Genomic DNA, 18,600 nt, shown 5'->3' with positions numbered 1-18,600 from the left:
CTGTTGTTTTCCTCTATTTCTTTGCATTGATCACTGAGGAAGGCTTTCTTATCTCTTCTTGCTATTCTTTGGAACTCTGCATTCAAATGGGTATATCTTTCCTTTTCTCCCTTGCTTTTCGCTTCTCTTCTTTTCACAGCTATTTGTAAGGCCTCCTCAGACAGCCATTTTCCTTTTTTGCATTTCTTTTCCATGGGGATGGTCTTGATCCCTGTCTCCCATACAATGTCACGAACCTCCATCCATAGTTCATCAGGTACTCTGTCTATCAGATCTAGTCCATTAAATCTATTTCTCACTTCCACTGTATAATCATAAGGGATTTGACTTAGGTCATACCTGAATGGTCTAGTGGTTTTCCTTACTTTCCAAATTTGCTGGCATATTGAGTGCAGCACTTTCACAGCATCGTCTTTCAGGATTTGAAATAGCTCAACTGGAATTTCATCACCTCCACTAGCTTTGTTCACAGTGATGCTTCCTAAGGCCCATTTGACTTTACATTCCAGGATGTCTGGCTCTATCTGAATGATCACGCCATTGTAGTTATCTTTGTTGTGAAGATCTTTTTTGTACAGTTCTTCTGTGTATTCTTGCTACCTCTTAATATCTTCTGCTTCTGTTAGGTCCCTACCATTTCTGTCCTTTATTGAGCCCATCTTTGCATGAAATGTTCCCTTGGTATCCTTCATTTTCTTGAAGAGATCTCTAGTCTTTCCTATTCCATTGTTTTCCTCTATTTCTTTGCATTGATCTCTGAGGAAGGCTTTCTTATCTTTCCTTGCTATTCTTTTGAAGTCTGCATTCAAATGGGTGTGTCCTTCCTTTTCTCCTTTGCTTTTCCCTTCCCTTCTTTTCACAGCTATTTGTAAGGCCTCCTCAGACAGCCATTTTGCTTTTTTGCATTTCTTTTTCTTGGGGATGGTCTTGATTCCTGTCTCTGGTATAATGTCACGAACCTCCATCCATAGTTCTTCAGGCACTCTGTCTATCAGATCTAGTCCCTTAAATCTATTTTTCACTTACACTGTATAGTCATAAGGGATTTGACTTCATAGGATTTGACTTCATAGAACTGTTCTTTACCACTGATCAACTGGGGAAATCCATTAATGTCATGGATTACAGTGAGTTTTTTTCTAATAACTTAGGTGTACGTTCGTTATAAAGAAAACTGTAAGAACAGAAAAAATCACCCCTCAAAATTACCTATACTATATCTACTCAGTAACCATTACTGTTCATGTTTTGTCTACATATATTTTTTCCTATATATATTTTGACATAACCCAAAAGTAGGGCCACACAACCATAGGTTTTGTAATCTGCACTTTTTCTTATTTAACAAGCTATCATGAATTTTCATAGAGGTATAACATTCCTTAACATAGTCAAAGAATAACCTAATTAGCCAATCCCCTATTACTGGACATTTAGTCTACTCCCAGTATTTCACAATCATTGGTAATGCTCTGATGAATATCTTTATATATTCCTTTGTTTCGTCTCTTAGAATAAATTCCTAGGGAATATTCTTAATAGAGAAAACCAATATGTGGGGGCTGTATCTATAATATTTATAATTTCCTTGGTTTAAGTTACAGTTTGCTAATTTAAAATATACCTTCTACTTGACTAGTGCTTTCCATGGTGCTTTCCACTTTGCCAAGTACATAAAGAAGCTATCAATTGTCCTTTTTTACTGATAAGAAAACTGGTTATTTGAGTTTTGAATGTGAACCACAGTTGCATAGGTGAGATACCCGTATACCTCTACATCACCCCTCCCCACTGGTAATCACTAGCTCATTCTCTATATATGTGGGTCTGTTTCTATTTTTTTAATATATATTTATTTATTTTTATATTCCATATGCAAGTGATATCAGAGCATTTGTCTTATCTGCAAGGACCTTTTAATAACAAAATAATTTTAATCCCTCTCTACCACTGCTTGTGTCATTATTGTCATTAATTTCACTTATATATAAGTATACATAAGCATATAAATACACTTCTGCTATTATACTGTATAAACTTAAATGTTAGGTTAAGAATATGAAAACTAAAAACTCTTATTTTACCTTTATTTTCCTTCCAGTGCTCTTTTCTTTATAGATCCAAGTTTTTCAGCTATATCATATTTCTTCCCACTAAAGAACTTTTTAACACCTGTGGCTGATTCATGTCAATGTGTGGCAAAAACCACAATATTGCAAAGTAATTAGCCTCTAATTAAAATAAATTTATTAATTTAAAAAAATTTCTTTCAAGACTGGTCTTTTGGCAACAGATCCCCTCAAGTTTTTTTTGTTTGTAAAAGGCTTTAATTCTCCTTTACTTTTGAATGATAATTTCTCAAGGTACAGAATTCTAGGTTGGTATTTTTCTGTCTCTCAACACTTTATATAATCTCTCCATTCTCTTTTTGTTGGCATAGTTTCTCAGGAGAAGTCACATGTTACTTTTATCTTTGCTCCTTAGTATATTAAGGTGTCTTTTCCTCTGAATTACTTTAACTTTTATAAAATTAATTTTTATGGAGTATAGTTACTTTACAGTGTTATGTTAGCTTCTGCTATTCAGCAAAGTAAATGAGTTATATACATATATCCCCTCTTTTTTAGATTCCCTTCCCATCTAGGCTACAACAGAGAACTGAGTAGAGTTCCCTGTACTACACAGCAGGTTCTCTAGTTGTCTATTTTAGTCTGTATATGCCAATTACAGTCTCCCAATTCATCTTAGCCCCTTTTCCCACCTTAGTAACTGTAAGTTTGTTTTCTACATCTGTGACTCTATTTATTTCTGCTTTGCAAGTAAGGTCATGTGTACCATTTTTCTAGATTCTACATATAGATTAAATTATACAATGTGTCTTTCTTTTTCTGACTCACTTCACTCTGTATGAAGATCTCTAGGTCCATCCATGTCACTACAAATGGCATTCTTTTGCTCCTTTTATGGCTGAGTAATATTCCATTGTGTGTGTATATATATACACACATCTTTTATAGCACATCTTTTATATCCATTCCCCTGATGATGAACATTTAGGTTGCTTCCATGTCCTGGCTATTGTAAACAGTGCTGCAAGGAACATTGAGGTGCATGCATCCTGAGGATGTTCTCAATCTTTGATTTTTTTGCAGTTTGAAAGTAATATTCCTAAATGTTGTTTTTTTGCCATTCATCCTGTGTGGTGTTCTCTGAGCTTTTTGGATTATGGCTTGGTGTCTGACATTAATTTGGAGGAAATTCTCAGTCATTATGTTTCAAATATTTCTTGTCACTTTTTCTTCTCCCTCTGATATTTCAAGTATGCACATATTAATATTTGTAGTTGTCCCACAGTATTCAGTCTGTTCTTTTTTCTCTTTTTTTCAGTCTTTTTTTTTTTAATATTTGCTTTCCTTTGGAGATATCTATTGAGATATCCTCAAGCTCAGAGATTCTTTCCCCAGCCACATCCAGTCCACTAATAATCCTACTCATGAGATTCTTCATTTTTGTTCCACTGTTTTTGCTCCACAGCATTCCTTCTGGATCTTTCTTAGAATTTTAATCTCTTTGCTTATATTGCCCATCTGTTCCTGCATGGTGTCTACTTTATCCATTAGAGTTCTAAGCATATTAATCAGTTATTTTACATTCTCAATATGATAATTCCAATATCTATGCCATAACTGCATCTGGTTTTCAACTCTTGTTCTGTCTCTGAAAACTGTGTTTTTCACATTTTAGTATGTCTTATACATTTTTCCTTGATTCTTAGATATGACGTACTGGGTAAAAGGAACTGCTCTGAACAGACCTTTAGTAATAAAGTAGTAGGTTGTGGGGGGCAGAAACATTCTATAATCCTATGATTAGATCTCAGTCTTTTGGGGAGTCCATGTCTCTAGAATATGAACTTTACATGTCTTTCTCAATCTGCACACCACCACTACCAATTTGGGACTAAATGGTTAGAGTGGGCTGAGTTGAGTATTAATATTTCTTTTCTCACACAGAGAAGGTTAGAGGAGACTGGAGTTGGATATTTCCCTTCCCTGAGATCAGGGAGTTTCTGATAAAACCCCAGCAAGATCTGGTCAACGAGTTTCTGCAGAGGGCATACCTTGTTAAGCAGAACAGAATGCTTTGGAATATTTCAAAATTCCTTTTCCTCACCCTTGCCAGAAACATGAGGGTATTTTTCTCTCATAATCACTTAAGAGAATCAAGTCAAGCTCCTAGAGGTAAAATTCACAGAAGTATGAAAGGGGCCCCATGGAGTATGACTGGGGCCCCATAGAGACTGTTGCTCTCAGACTTGCCCATGCTGAACTTCCAGAAATTCCTCAGTTACAGTACAGGCTTCCTTATCCAGGCATTGATTCCCAAAGGAACTTCTACGTTGGAGTTTCTGTTCCATTCAGTAAGTTCTGATTCTCTGTATTTGCCCATGAGTCTCTCCATTTTCAGAGGCATGAGTTTGCCCTGTGACCTCACTTTTCTTGTAGATCTAAGAAGATCTGTTGATTTTTCAGTTTGCTTAGCTTTTTAACTTGCTGTAAGGATGGAGCGGTGACTTCTAAGCTTCTTACACGCTGAACCAGAAACCAGAGCTGAAAAATCTATACTTTTTGAAACTTACCTTGAGGATGCTTATAATCCTTAATGCAAACTAAAGAATCTTACATGTTTATGGCAATATAACTCCCTGGAAAGAAACCAATTTCTGATGCAAAAGCTCATATATCTTACAAGCAATTTTTTTTTTACCAGTAGAATTAATAGATACCTTGGCAGGAAGTTAGGATATGTAGAATAAGAGAAAGGCACAGATAATTTCCATCACTGTGTTACCCCTAACTCTTGTCATGAGTAATCTTAGGAAAAGACAATGTTACGGCCCATATACAAGAAATGGCTAAGATATTCTGCCTATTTTCAAATTGACAATTGGGGATTAACAGTGAAAGTAATAGACTGGTTGTATCTTTTAAAACAAATCACTCTTTTGCCATATTATGACACAATTTAGTGATCTCTATTTCACTTATCAATTAGAAAAACTGATATAAGATAATTTTATCTATTTTATCAATTAGATAAAGAATTGATGCTTTTGAACTGTGGTGTCAGAGAAGGCTCTTGAGAGTCCCTTGGAATGCAAGCATATCAAGCCAGTCCATCCTAAAGGAAACCAGTCCTGAATATTCTTTGGAAGGACTGATGCTGAAGCTGAAACTTCAATACTTTGGCTACCTGATGCAAAGAGCTAACTCATTAGAAAAGGCCCTGATGCTGGGAAAGATTGAAGGCAGGAAGAGAAGGGGACTACAGAGGACGAGATGGTTGGATGGCATCACTGACTTAACTAACATGAGTTTGAGCAAGCTCCAGGAGATGGTGAAGGACAGGGAGGCCTGGCATGCTGCAGTCCATGGGGTTGCAACATGTTGGACACGATTGAGTGACTGAACAACAAATTTTGCTTATACAAAGCTACATTCCACCCAATACGGATTATTACAGAAACATTTTCTGGAGAAACGTCCTCAAGATTAAGGTCTCACATACTAATATTTTGGTTCCCCCCCTAAATTAAAACATTCACTGGCATCCAGTTTGTCACGAAAAGATATAACAGTTGGTGCTGAAGCCAACACTGTGAGACTCCCTAAGAAACATAAGAGAACAGGCAAGACTCAATCGACATTTAAGGAACTCCTCAACATGAGGGAGACAGATATGAAGGAAAAATATTTCAGCAAAAATTGAGACAATGTACTCAACTGAAGAAAAGCTCAAATAATTTATACTATAACTACAGACATAAAGTGTTGCTTTCATTTTAAAAAACTCCATAAGTAAAGAAACAATAAGAAAAAATGTTTGAAAATCCTGTTAGTTTACAATCACCAAGATAATTTTTTAAGAGATAAAATAGTTAGTTCAGAAAAAAATTCTGGGAAATAAAATAAAAAGATGAGGAAAAGGACACTAAGGGAGAATATATAAAATAATTAAAATATACAATACAATCAAAGATGTACAAAATCTAACCAATAGGAGTCAGAAAAAGAAATATGGAAAATAATGGCAAAGTGCTTTTTGAGGAAGCAATTTAGGAAAACATTATAAAACTCAATAACATTAACTTCCAGAGTGAAAAAACCCACAAGAACTTAGGACAATGGTAAAGTTTCTATCAGATGATCAGATTTCAACTTAACATAGGCAGTAAGATCTCTACTATGCTATAAATAAACTAATAAAAGCTAAATATGGAACAAAAGAAGAGTGAGACACCAAATTACTAATAATGGTGTATTATAAATAGTCACATTCCAGATGATGTTTTCTGTGTTTCTACATTTTCCAATTTTCCTTAATGATGATACATTAATTTTTAATTATAAAATAAGTGAATTATATTTTCTTTTTCATTAAAGTAATTTGCCTAATCTAAAAAGATATCTTAAAACAAGGCATAAATTTTTAATGTCATGGAACTTTTCTACCAGTTGTGCAATTACTGATTCTGTATTTTAAATGGGAGTGAAATAAATCCCTATAGTGTATATGCTACTTTAATGAGGCTTCTCTAACTCGGTGCCAAGTACAATTATTAACTGATCACTATTTTATTATTAAAGACAACTAATGTCAGAAAAATAAAAACAAAATACAGTATAATATAACCTAGACTTAAATTTTCAAGAAAAATACTTAAGCACATAATACAATGCAAGCCTAAGCCAGTCAAAAGTATAGTCTGCAGAGGGCATCAGTTTTATATTTGAATACTTGAAGAAAATGAATAAATAAATATTCAATAAATAATTCAAAATTTTAAAATAATTATCCTTCTTTACTTGTACTTAGTTCTTTGGTAACTCATCCCTTTTGAGGGAAAACATTCCCTTAAAATTTTTTTTCATCATTTTATTTTATAACAAATGTATTTTATTTTAACAATTTCTATTTTGAAATAATCATTTAAATTGCCCACACAAAAAACAAAGTACTAACCTGACCTCTGTTTTTAATTACATCCTATTTTTTAAGCAAAGGTAAATTATGTGACAGTATATCCATGCTATTTATCAAAATTCAGTCTCACAGACTCACAAACATACACAAGAACCATATAATAAATTTACTTTCTAGCATTTCTATTTTTAAAAAATGAATATCATGCTGTAATTTTTTAAATTTCTAGCTATATAAGAATAAATAGTTGATATGCCTATCAGTTGAATGTTTCATATTACGTACCAGTAGCTTGAATATGACATGGTCGAATAACTGGTGGTCTATTTGGAATCACATGAGAGTCTGACAAACGACATTGAGAGTCAAGTTCTGAAGCTGCAAAGACATTAACTCGAACTTGAATTCTAAAGTTGTACGTTGCCACCTGTTAGACAAAATATACATTATAACTGGCTATTTTTGGTATAAAAATTGTGATATTTTAGAATTTAAAAACAGGGTACATTATTATGTTGTTTCAGGTGCAGTACATAGTGATTTGATATTTGCATATATTATGAGATGATCACCATAAGTCTAGTAATCAACTGTCACCATACAAAGTTATTACAATGTCATTGACCATTTTCCTTATGTAGAATATTACATTATTGTGGTTTATTTATAATTGGAGGTGTGTATCTCTTTATTTCCTTCACCTATTTCATTTTATACTATTTTTTATTGTACATATTTAAAGTTTACAACTTGATAATTTGATATACATAGTGAAATAACACAATCAGGCTATTCATATATCCATCACGTCATGTAGTTACTGTGTGTATGTATGTGTGTATGTATGTATGAGAGAGAGAGAAAGAACACTTAGGATCCACACTCTAAGCAAATTTCAAGTATAAAGTACAATACTGTTACCAGAACTAACATATTATCCAGCAATATCACTTTTGAGTATTTAGCCAAAGGAACTGCAATCAGGATTTCAAGAGTATTACCTGCACTCCTATCTTCACTGCAACATTATTCACAATAGTCACGATGTGGAAATAGCCCACATATTCATGAAAGGATGAATGGATAAAAAAGTAAAGGTGATACACACATACAATGGAATGTTTCTCAACTTTAAAAGCAGCAGGAAATTCTGCCATTCGCAACAACATGGATGGGGCTGAAGGACATTATACTAAATGAAACAAACCATACACAGAAACACAAATAATGTATGATGTCATTTACACGTGGAATCTAAAACAGTCAAACTCAGAAGCAGAGAGTACAGGGTGGTTGCCAAGGGTTGGGGGAAGGAAGATATGGGGAGATGTTGGTCAAAGGGTACAAAGTTTCAGTTATGCCAGATGAATAAGTTCAGGAGATCTAATGAGATATTATGGATTTTGCAAAACAGCAGTTTCAAAAAGACAGTTTCAAAAAAAGTTGCCTTGTAACATTGAAAGCACATTTTTTTTTCAACATAAGACTTGGCTTATTTTTAATGAGTCCAAATAGAATTCTTAAAAATAAAAAAATAAGTGACATTAGAAATAATTCCTATTAATTCAAAATGGACCAAAGACCTAAATATAAAGCCTAAAACTATAAACTCTGCGGAAGAAAATGTAGGAGAAAAATATTTCTTAAGTGCAATATCAAAATAATCATCTATAAAAAATAATTAAAGTGTACTTAATCAAATTTTAAACAGTTCTGTTAATGATAATGTTAAAAAACAAAATTACTAGTCAAAAAACATTATTCCTGAAAAAATTCAATTTGCATCCTAAATATATAAATAACGCACAAAGATTAAGAGAAAAACTTAATGAAAAACTATGTAAAAGATTTGAAAATAGAGTTAAGAAAAGAAAATGTACATATGACATGTTACCGTATAAAAATATGTTTAACATCATCAGATATGAGAAAAATGCAATTTAAAATCACAGAAGATTAACACTTTACACCTATCAAAATGCTTAAATAAAAATGATAACTACCAAGTGCTGATAAAGATGCAGGCACCTAATACATTTATGAATTGCTGACAGGAATGTAAAATTTTCTCATCATTTGGGGAACGTTTTACAGATTCTTAGAAAATTAAATACATACTTAACATAAGGCTCAGAGATGCCCAACCCTAAATGCTTACCAAACAAAAACAAACATTTTTTCCTACAAAAGACTGCATGGAAATGTTTTAGTAGCCTTATTCATAATTGTGAAAGCCTGAAACCAAGGCAAATCCCTTCCAAATACTGAATAGGTAACATATTTTGGTAAACGCATATAATAAAATACATTTCAACAATAAACTGGAATGAACTACTGTTAAACAGAAAAATATGGATGGATTTCAAATGTATTATTCTAAGTGAGAGAAGCCAGAATGATAAGGCAACATACTTTATAATTTCATTCATACAAGTGAAAAGACAAAATTACACAAACAAAATGAGATCAGTGTTTGCCCGAACCTGAAAGTGGAGGAGAGGGTGACTACAAATAAACACAAGAAAAATTTAGGAAATTTTGGAAAGGTGATTTTCCATGAAATATCCAGAAGAGATAAATCCATAGAGATTGGACGCAGATTGGTGACTGTGAGTGGCTGGTGGGAAGAGAGATGGGGAAAGGGTAAAGGGTTTTAATTTGGAGTGATGGAAATGCTTTGAAATGAGATAAAGGGCGTGGTTATACCATATTGTAAAGGCACTCAATTAATTCCAAATGGTTAATTCTATGTTACAGAAATTGCCACTCAACAAATTATTATTTTTAAAAATATATGAAGGACAAATCAACCAGTGGTTTTCAGGAATTCCCCAGATAGTCATAATCTGATAATCTCAAGAACCTAGAGAAGTAAAAAAATAAGTTTTTAATATAAGAACTAAATATTAATAATATAAAGGGTATACTTACAGCTTGCCATGCATATTACCCAACTAGGCAAACTCTTGGGCTTTCATTTTGTTTTTATTTAACACTAGCTGGCTGCTATGGTCTGAAAATGTCTCCCCCAAATTCATATGTTGAAATCCTAAGCCCCAAAAATGATAAAATGAGGAGGTGGGGCTTTGGGATGTGCTTAAGCCATGAGGCCTCATGACTGGGGATTGGAGTCGTGTAACTGGAATTGGTGCCTTATAAAAGACACTCCAGAGAGATTCTTAGCCTCTTCCACCCTGTGAGGGCACATCAAGAAGTTTGCAACTCAGAAGGGAGCCCTCACCCTAATAGGCTGGTGCCATAATCTTAAGAAATCCAGCCTCCCGAACTGTAAGAAATAAATTTTTGTCACTTATAAATCACCCACTCTGTGGTACTGCATTACAGCAGTCTGAACAGACTAAGACACTGACCACCTCATTACCAATACCATCTCACATCAGTCTTTTGTAAATAATCTGTTCTTATAACATAATTATAAAAGCATAAAAATACTGTAAAATATAGTATTTTCATGGATGTTTCATTTATTTTGAGCAAGCAACTCATCTGTAGTGATACCAGCACACAGATGTCAAGGGTTAAACTCAATAAAGATAGAGTTCACGTACAAATACTACCCTTCCATATTCCAGCTCTTAAAACTTCGTTTGATCTTATTTCTCCTGGAATTTCTCATTATTAATTATCAACAACCAGTTATATTTTGTCTCATTTATATTTTACCGCTTCTGGGTTTTTTTTTTCCTTCATTTTTTGCTTATCGTATTAACAGATATCAATACTTATGCTCACACATATTTTAATAGTATTTATATTACTTTTAGGTACTATCATGGGGAAGGAAATGGTAACTCACTCCACTGTTCTTGTCTGGAGAATTCCATGGACAGAGGAGTCTGGTGGGCTACAGTCCATGGGGTAGCAGAGTCAGACACAGCTGAGCAACTAACACTAGGTACTATCTTATTCTTTTTTTTTTATTAACATAATATTAACTCATTTTAAAGTCAAGTAATATCTAAAAGTATGTTTCCAAAACCATCATCCTCATCTGATTATGGTTGATGGACATGGGTTCCCAATAGAAGAGCTGAGGGGAATAAAGAAAATCAATGGAAACATGAAGACAAGGAACTGAGAGGCCAGGGTTCTGGATGGACCTCCATATGGACACTGAAATCACTCAGAAAATGAGAAGAGTAGGGAGCAGAATGTGCAATGCACCTAGCTGGTAGCAATGTCCAGAGAGTGGTAAACTCACATAATGCAAAGTTCAAAGAAGCAGCCATTTGTAACAAAGACCATCTAGAAAAATCAACCCAGGGAGCAAGGCTTCCAGAAAGCTTCACCTCTAGAGCTACATCCTGATCCACAGAAAAGGCTATATAAGAAGTAAAGCCCTAGAGATAGCCATGGTCATAGCAAGAAGAAATAGTGAAGGGAAAGGAATCCCCCAAAACATCAAGGGCTTATGTAAATGTAGATATCCTAGAGGGCAGAGGGGAAGAGAAAAAAAACAGGCGGGAAAGAGCACAGAGCTAGCAGGAATGGCAGTGTATACTCAGAGGGTTCCATTTTCGGGGATGATCAAAGCAAAGAGTGATCACGATGGATTAAATCCCAACAGTTGCTGGATAGTGAGTCTTAACTGTCACTGGATCTGTGTTGTGTCCCAAAATCAGGGATGGTAAGAGTGGAAGACTGCATTGATGGGAGAGGTTTAACACAGAACATGACTGTAGGCTTCATTCAAGATGTTTGATACGATCACTGATGACGATGTTCTTAGTGATTATCAAGATAATTCAATGTACTGATCTTAGCCCTTAACTTTCTCTTTTATTTTAAGCATGAGGCCTTTCTCCCTTCCTGTAACATGTTTTCTAAAATACTGTGTGATGAATTTACAGAGCTAAGAACCAATCCCCACCTTCTTTAATTGTCAACTGTGTGTACGCGGGAAGTCATACTGGTCTTGCCCTCTCTTAACTCAAATCTTTACAAAGAATTTACCCCCCAAAATGTGTTTTTACCAAAGTAGCCCTGTAATTACAAGATTGAGAGGTCCATGATTTTTTCACTCATGTAAGTTTTATCACGTCAACAGAACTATGAGTCTACAACACTTTTTACACTAAAACTCAGTGATACATGAAGAGAACCAAGAAGATGAGTCCTAATCTTTGTGAGCCCACTAAGGTAACTAATGAAGAGGGAAAACTGAAAGTTTTGTGATGTGTGCCATTCTATATACTTTCCTCATGGGAAATAGATGGGGAAACAGTGGAAACAGTGCCAGACTTTATTTTTCTGGGCTCCAAAATCCCTGCAGATGGTGACTGCAGCCATGAAATTAAAAGACGCTTACACCTTGGAAAGAAAGTTATGACCAACCTAGATAGCATATTCAAAAGCAGAGACATTACTTTGCCAACAAAGGTCCGTGTAGTCAAGGCTATGGTTTTTCCAGTGGTCATGTATGGATGTGAGAGTTGGACTGTGAAGAAGGCTGAGCACCGAAGAACTGATACTTTTGAACTGTGGTGTTGGAGAAGACTCTTGAGAGTCCCTTGGACTGCAAGGAGATCCAACCAGTCCATTCTAAAGGAGATCAGCCCTGGGATTTCTTTGGAAGGAATGATGCTCAAGCTGAAACTCCAGTACTTTGGCCACCTCATGCGAAGTGTTAATTCATTGGAAAAGACTCTGATGCTGGGAGGGATTGGGGGCAGGAGGAGAAGGGGACGAGAGAGGATGAGATGGCTGCATGGTATCACTGACTCGATGGACGTGAGTCTGAGTGAACTCCGGGAGTTGGTGTTGGACAGGGAGGCCTGGCATGCTGCGATTCATGGGGTCACAAAGAGTCGGACATGACTGAGCGACTGAACTGAACTGAACTGAGAAGCTGTCATTCAAATAGACATACTTCCAAGAGAAGAATGATATTCTGATATAGAAAAGATTTCAGTTCTTGTTCAGTACTGGTAGAAAAAATTTTTATGAATAGAAAAGGGGCAGGTGTCATTCGAAAGTCTTCTCTTTTAATACTTGAAGGATTTTTCTTACCTTCCTGTAAAAATGGCTGTAAATCCAGAGTAACTACTACAAAATGTTTACCCAAAGGTTGCATACCCTTGAAAGGCAGAAAAAGGATGGTGGATTAAAAAAAAAAAAAGTTGGTAGAAATAGTGAACAATGTTCGCTCATTTTCAAGAGCTTTAGGGAAAATATAAAGCAGGAAAATATAGAGCAGGAACAGGAAGGATAAAAAAGAAGGAAAGATCTATTCTAACACAGTCAAATACAACTTTCTGTGATTATGGAAATGTTCTATACTATCCAACAGTCACATATGGATACTGAGAACTTGAAATGTGGGTATGTTAACTGAGAAAATAATTAATCTTAATTAACTTCAGCTTCATGTAAATATATATGACTAGTGATTACCATGTAAGGAAGCACAACTCTGTACAATGGCCCAGAAGACATATAAGTGGCCCATAGGAAAGGAAGGGCTTGAGTGACTTAGTGTAAACAAACAAGTCCGGTCAAGGATGCCAAATAAAATAGAAATTGTCCATCAGCAGTTCTGATTGTATCCAAACCTGGTGCAATGTAGGAAAGGAAGGGTTACAACTAGAAATAAATCAAGTCCTTTACTGCTGATTTCACATTTTCCTGCTGCATAGGTCAACCAAGAAAGCACCACTGGCTATTTATATCTACACACACACACACACATGAAGACAGATAACTTATAAGTAGCTATAAATATAGTGAAGGACATCTGAAATACTGGAAACCACATAATCAATCTGCCTCACTGGCACAAATTTAGTGAGTAAAATCTCACAGGGTGTGCTGTCTCTGCAGCATTTTTATGTTCTTCTTATTGGACTGAATTACACTGTGATGCACTAGGTAAATCTCCTTTAAACTACCTAGTAAACATAGAACAATTAAAAATGTTAAGCAATGTGTGGCACTCCAGAAAACTATAAATATGTATAATTTAATTTCATACTGAATTTAGGAATCCTTGAAGAGTCATGGTCCAAACATTAAGAAATAGATGTCTGAGTTTTTAATTGTTGAAAGCGTTAAATAGTAAATTGGGCTAAAAAAATGACAAATTGAATATTTTATTGTTGCTCTACAGTCACTAAGTCGTGTCTGACTCTTTTGTGACCCCCATGGATTGTAGTCCACCAGGCTCCTCTGTTCATGGGATTTCCCAGGCAAGAATACTGGAGTGGGCTGCCATTTCCTTCTCCAGGGGATCTTGTTGACCCACGTCTCCTGCATTGGCAAGCAGATTCTTTACCAATGAGCCACTTGACAAGCATATGCATCTTCCCAAAAAATCATGTAACAGATTTAAATCCGATTATGTATTTTTTCTAATCTTTAGTAACCATTAAGCTACATGCTTTTGTGGATGAAGGATGTCATTAAAAGCATAGTACATATACTCACTGTATAAAAATATAAAATCACAACACTGACTTATTAAGAAAGATGTAACTCGATCTCAGTATACTTAAAAACCTATAAATTACTGTCAAATTTACATTTCTTTTCTTTACTGAACAATGTGTGTATGTGTGTGTGTATGTCTGCATACATTGGTACACATGAAAGATACAGATGCAGGAACTGGGTAAGAGAATGATATAATTGAATGCTTTAAAATAATAACTTGTCACAAAAGGATTATTTTCTTTTAATTTTGAACTTTTGTTTTTATCAAAATTATAAGGGTACATACTTGCAAAAATAAAACAAAAATAATCATACAAAGCTTATTTTGAAAATCAGAAGTCCCTTCTCTCCACCATTGTATACTCACACCACACACACACACACACACACAGATGTAATCATTTTCAACTCTTAGAGTTATTTCTTTTGGATTTACCTCAACACAGCTAAATAACCTACATAGAGTGTCATAAAACAATAAATAAAGCTTCAGTAAATTTACATCTAATTAAATAATACAAAGGATATTCTCTAATCACATGGAATTATATTAAAAATCAATAGCACAATGAAGTTTGGTAAATGCGCAAATATGTAGAAATTTAATAACATCCTAAATAACCACAGGTTTAAGAAGAAATTATATGAGAAAATTCAAACCTGATGAATGGAAAACACAAAATACCAAATCTTTTAAGATACAAGTAAAGCAATGCTTAGAGAGAAATCTAAAGCATATAAAACCTATATAAAAATTTAAAATCTCAAATCAATACCCTGACTTTCTACCTTGAAAAACAAGAATAAGACTGTCATACTGAGTAAAGCAAGTCAGAGAAAAACAAATATCATATGATATTGCTTATATGTAGAATCTAAAAAAGGCAACAGATAAACTTATGTATAAAAACAGAAATAGAGTTATAAACATAGAAAATATACTTGTGGTTACCAGAGGGTAAGGGATTAATTGGAAGATTGGAATTAACACACACATTACTATACATAAAATACATAACTAACAGATCGCTAGCAAGCGCAGGGAACTCTACTCAATACTCTGTAATAGCCTATATGGGAAAAGAATCTGAAAAAGAGAGGATACATGTATATGTATAACAGATTCACTTTGCTGTATAATTAATAACATTGTAAATCAACTACACTACAATAAAAATTAAAAAAAAAAAAAAACGAGAAAAAAGAAAACTAAACTCAAAGCAGAAGGAAGTAAATAATAAAAGCTAAAGTGAAAATAAAATAAACAATAAAAAAGTATAGAAAATTGACCAAAAGCTGAATCTTAAAAATATGGACAAAATGGACAAACCTTTACATAGGCTAAGACAAAAGGTGAGATAATTTATTAAAATCAGAAATGAAATAGGGGAAATTACTATTTGCCTTACTTAAATAAAAATACCAAGAGAACACTATGAATAATTGCATGCTGCCAAATTAGGTGACTTAGGCAAAATTTCTGGAAGAAATAGAAAATTTGATCACCTTCATCCTTGAAATGGGGTGAAGATGGTCAAAAGGTACAAACTTTCAGTTACAAGATAAATGAGTCCTGGGGATACAGCATATAGCACATGACTATAGTTAATGATACTGTATTGTATACTTGAAAGTGGCTAAGAGAGAACATCTTAAAAGTTCTCATCACTAAAGATCTAAATGTAAGACCAGAAACTATAAAACTCCTAGAGGAAAACAGAGGCAAAACACTCTCTGACATAAATCACAGCAGGATCTTCTATGACCCACCTCCCAGAGTAAAGGAAATAAAAGCAAAAATAAACAAATGGGACCTAATTAAACTTAAAAGCTTTTGCACAACAAAGGAAACCATAAGCAAGGTGAAAAGGCAGCCTTCAGAATGGGAGGAAATAATAGCAAACAAAGCAACTGACTAAGAATTAATCTCAAAAATGTACTAGCAATTCCTGCAGCTCAATTCCAGAAAAATAAGTGACCCAATCAAAAACTGGGTGAAAGAACTACACAGACAGTTCTCCAAAGAAGACATACAGATGGCTAACAAACACATGAAAAGATGCTCAACATCACTCATTACCAGAGAAATGCAAATCAAAACCACAATGAGGTACCATCTCACACTGGTCAGAATGGCTGCTATCAAAAAGTCTACAAACAATAAATGTTGGAGAGGATGTGGAGAAAAGGGAACCCTCCTTACACTGTTGGTGGGAATGCAAACTAGTACAGCCACTATGGAGAACAGTGTGGAGATTCCTTAAAAAACTGGAAATAGAACTGCCATACGACCCAGCAATCCCACTGCTGGGCATACACACTGAGGAAACCAGAAGTGAAACAGACACGTGTACCCCAATGTTCATCGCAGCACTGTTTATAATAGCCAGGACATGGAAGCAACCTAGATGTCCATCGGCAGACAAATGGATAAGAAAGCTGTGGTTCATATATACACAATGGAATATTACTCAGCTTTTAAAAAGAATGCATTTGAATCAGTTCTAATGAAGTGCACGAAACTGAAGCCTATTATACAGAGTGAAGTAAGTCAGAAAGAAAAACATCAATACAGTATATTAACACATATATATGGAATTTAGAAAGATGGTAATGATGATCCTATATGTGAGACAGCAAAAGAGACACAGATGTAAAGAACAGACTTTTGGACTCTGTGGGAGAAGGCAAGGGTGGGATGATTTGAGAGAATAGCACTGAAACATGTATATTACCATATGTGAAACAGATCACCAGTCCAGGTTCAATGCATGAGACAGGGCACTCAGGGCCAGTGCACTAGGACGACCCTGAGGGATGGGATGAGGAGGGAGGTAGGAGGGGGATTCAGGATGGGGGTCATATGTACATCCATGGCAGATTCATGTCAATGTATGGCAAAAACCACTACAATATTGTAAAGTAATTAGTCTCCAATTAAAATAAATAAATTAATGTTTTAAAAAATTCTCATCACAAGGCAAGAAATTATAACTTTCTTTATAATTATAAAATTATAACTTGTGGTGATGGATGTTAGCTAAACTTATTGTGGTAATCATTCCATGATACATACATATATCAAAATACCATGTCATACCCTGAAAACTAATGCATGTTTTATGTTAATTATATCTCAATAAATAAACATGGAAACTCACTCAGAAGAAGAAAAGAGAAAACTATTAAAATAAAGATGAAGCTGGGGGCAGGGGAAAGTAGGGAAGAACTACTGGCCTTAGTTTATCAAGGGAAGTCAGAGTATTTTCAGCAGAACAGAAAGTTCTCAAAAGATAAAATATAAATACTAAAGGAACATCTGTTCATACCAGAATGAGTGATAGTAAATTAAACCAACATTCAATGGACCCCATCCTAAGCAGGGCATTAGACAGAGGAAAATCATGTAAAACCTATCTAAAATCTAAGAAGTAATACCGACAAAGAAAGAATTGAAAAATGAGAAAGAAGAGGAACTCTCTTTTTGTTGTGGATGCTATAAATTTTTACTAAGAGAAATATATGCAAAAGTTAAAAACAAAACATTACCTATGATTTGATCTGACACAGAAATGATATTCATATTTATGGCCTGGGATGGCAAATACACTGTATTGACTAATAAAATAACATGTTCAATGACATAGATTTGGTTTTCTGAGTTGTCTTGTTCAGATTTGCATCTTTTTAATTCACAATAGTATTTCCCAATATTCTACAAAATCCTGACAATTTGTCATTACTTTTCTTTCTTTCCACTGTATTATAGGTTTTATAAATTTCTACAAATACTCTTGTATATTCAATTAAAGGCTTAAGCATCGGATAATTATCCGCCAACAACCAGAAGAAACAAAGTGAAGTTGCTCAGTTGTGTCCGACTCTTTGCGACCCCATGGACTGTAGCCAACCAGACTCCTCAGTCCATGGAAATTTTCCAGGCAAGAGTACTGGAGTGGGTTGCCATTTCCTTCTCCAGGGGATCTTCCCGACCCAGGGATCAAACCGGGTCTCCTAATTGCAGGCAGACACTTTACTGTCTGAGCCACCAGGGTAGCTGAACAAACAAATTATGGCTACAAATTTCTCCCTATGAATATGCAAAATGGAACAGAAAAGAGATTATATAAAAATGATCACTGACATTTTGATGAAGGCAACTTTATG

General features: G+C 34.7%; 1 protein-coding gene across 2 annotated transcripts in view; it reads right to left on the bottom strand.

The window, feature by feature from the left end:
* CFAP47 (cilia and flagella associated protein 47) overlaps positions 1 to 18,600 on the bottom strand; it is a 504,014-nt gene that overhangs the window by 395,407 nt on the left and 90,007 nt on the right. For both annotated transcript variants that reach the window (XM_027534335.1, XM_027534336.1), the window contains exon 22: positions 7,270 to 7,411. In XM_027534335.1, coding sequence (XP_027390136.1) covers positions 7,270 to 7,411 — 142 coding nt within the window. The remainder of the gene's footprint in view (positions 1 to 7,269; positions 7,412 to 18,600) is intronic.

Source organism: Bos indicus x Bos taurus, chromosome X (assembly GCF_003369695.1).
Source record: "Bos indicus x Bos taurus breed Angus x Brahman F1 hybrid chromosome X, Bos_hybrid_MaternalHap_v2.0, whole genome shotgun sequence".
Classification (NCBI taxonomy): Eukaryota; Metazoa; Chordata; class Mammalia; order Artiodactyla; family Bovidae; genus Bos; species Bos indicus x Bos taurus.
Note: the sequence above shows the minus strand (reverse complement) of the source record. Positions and strands in the feature narration are given on the sequence as shown.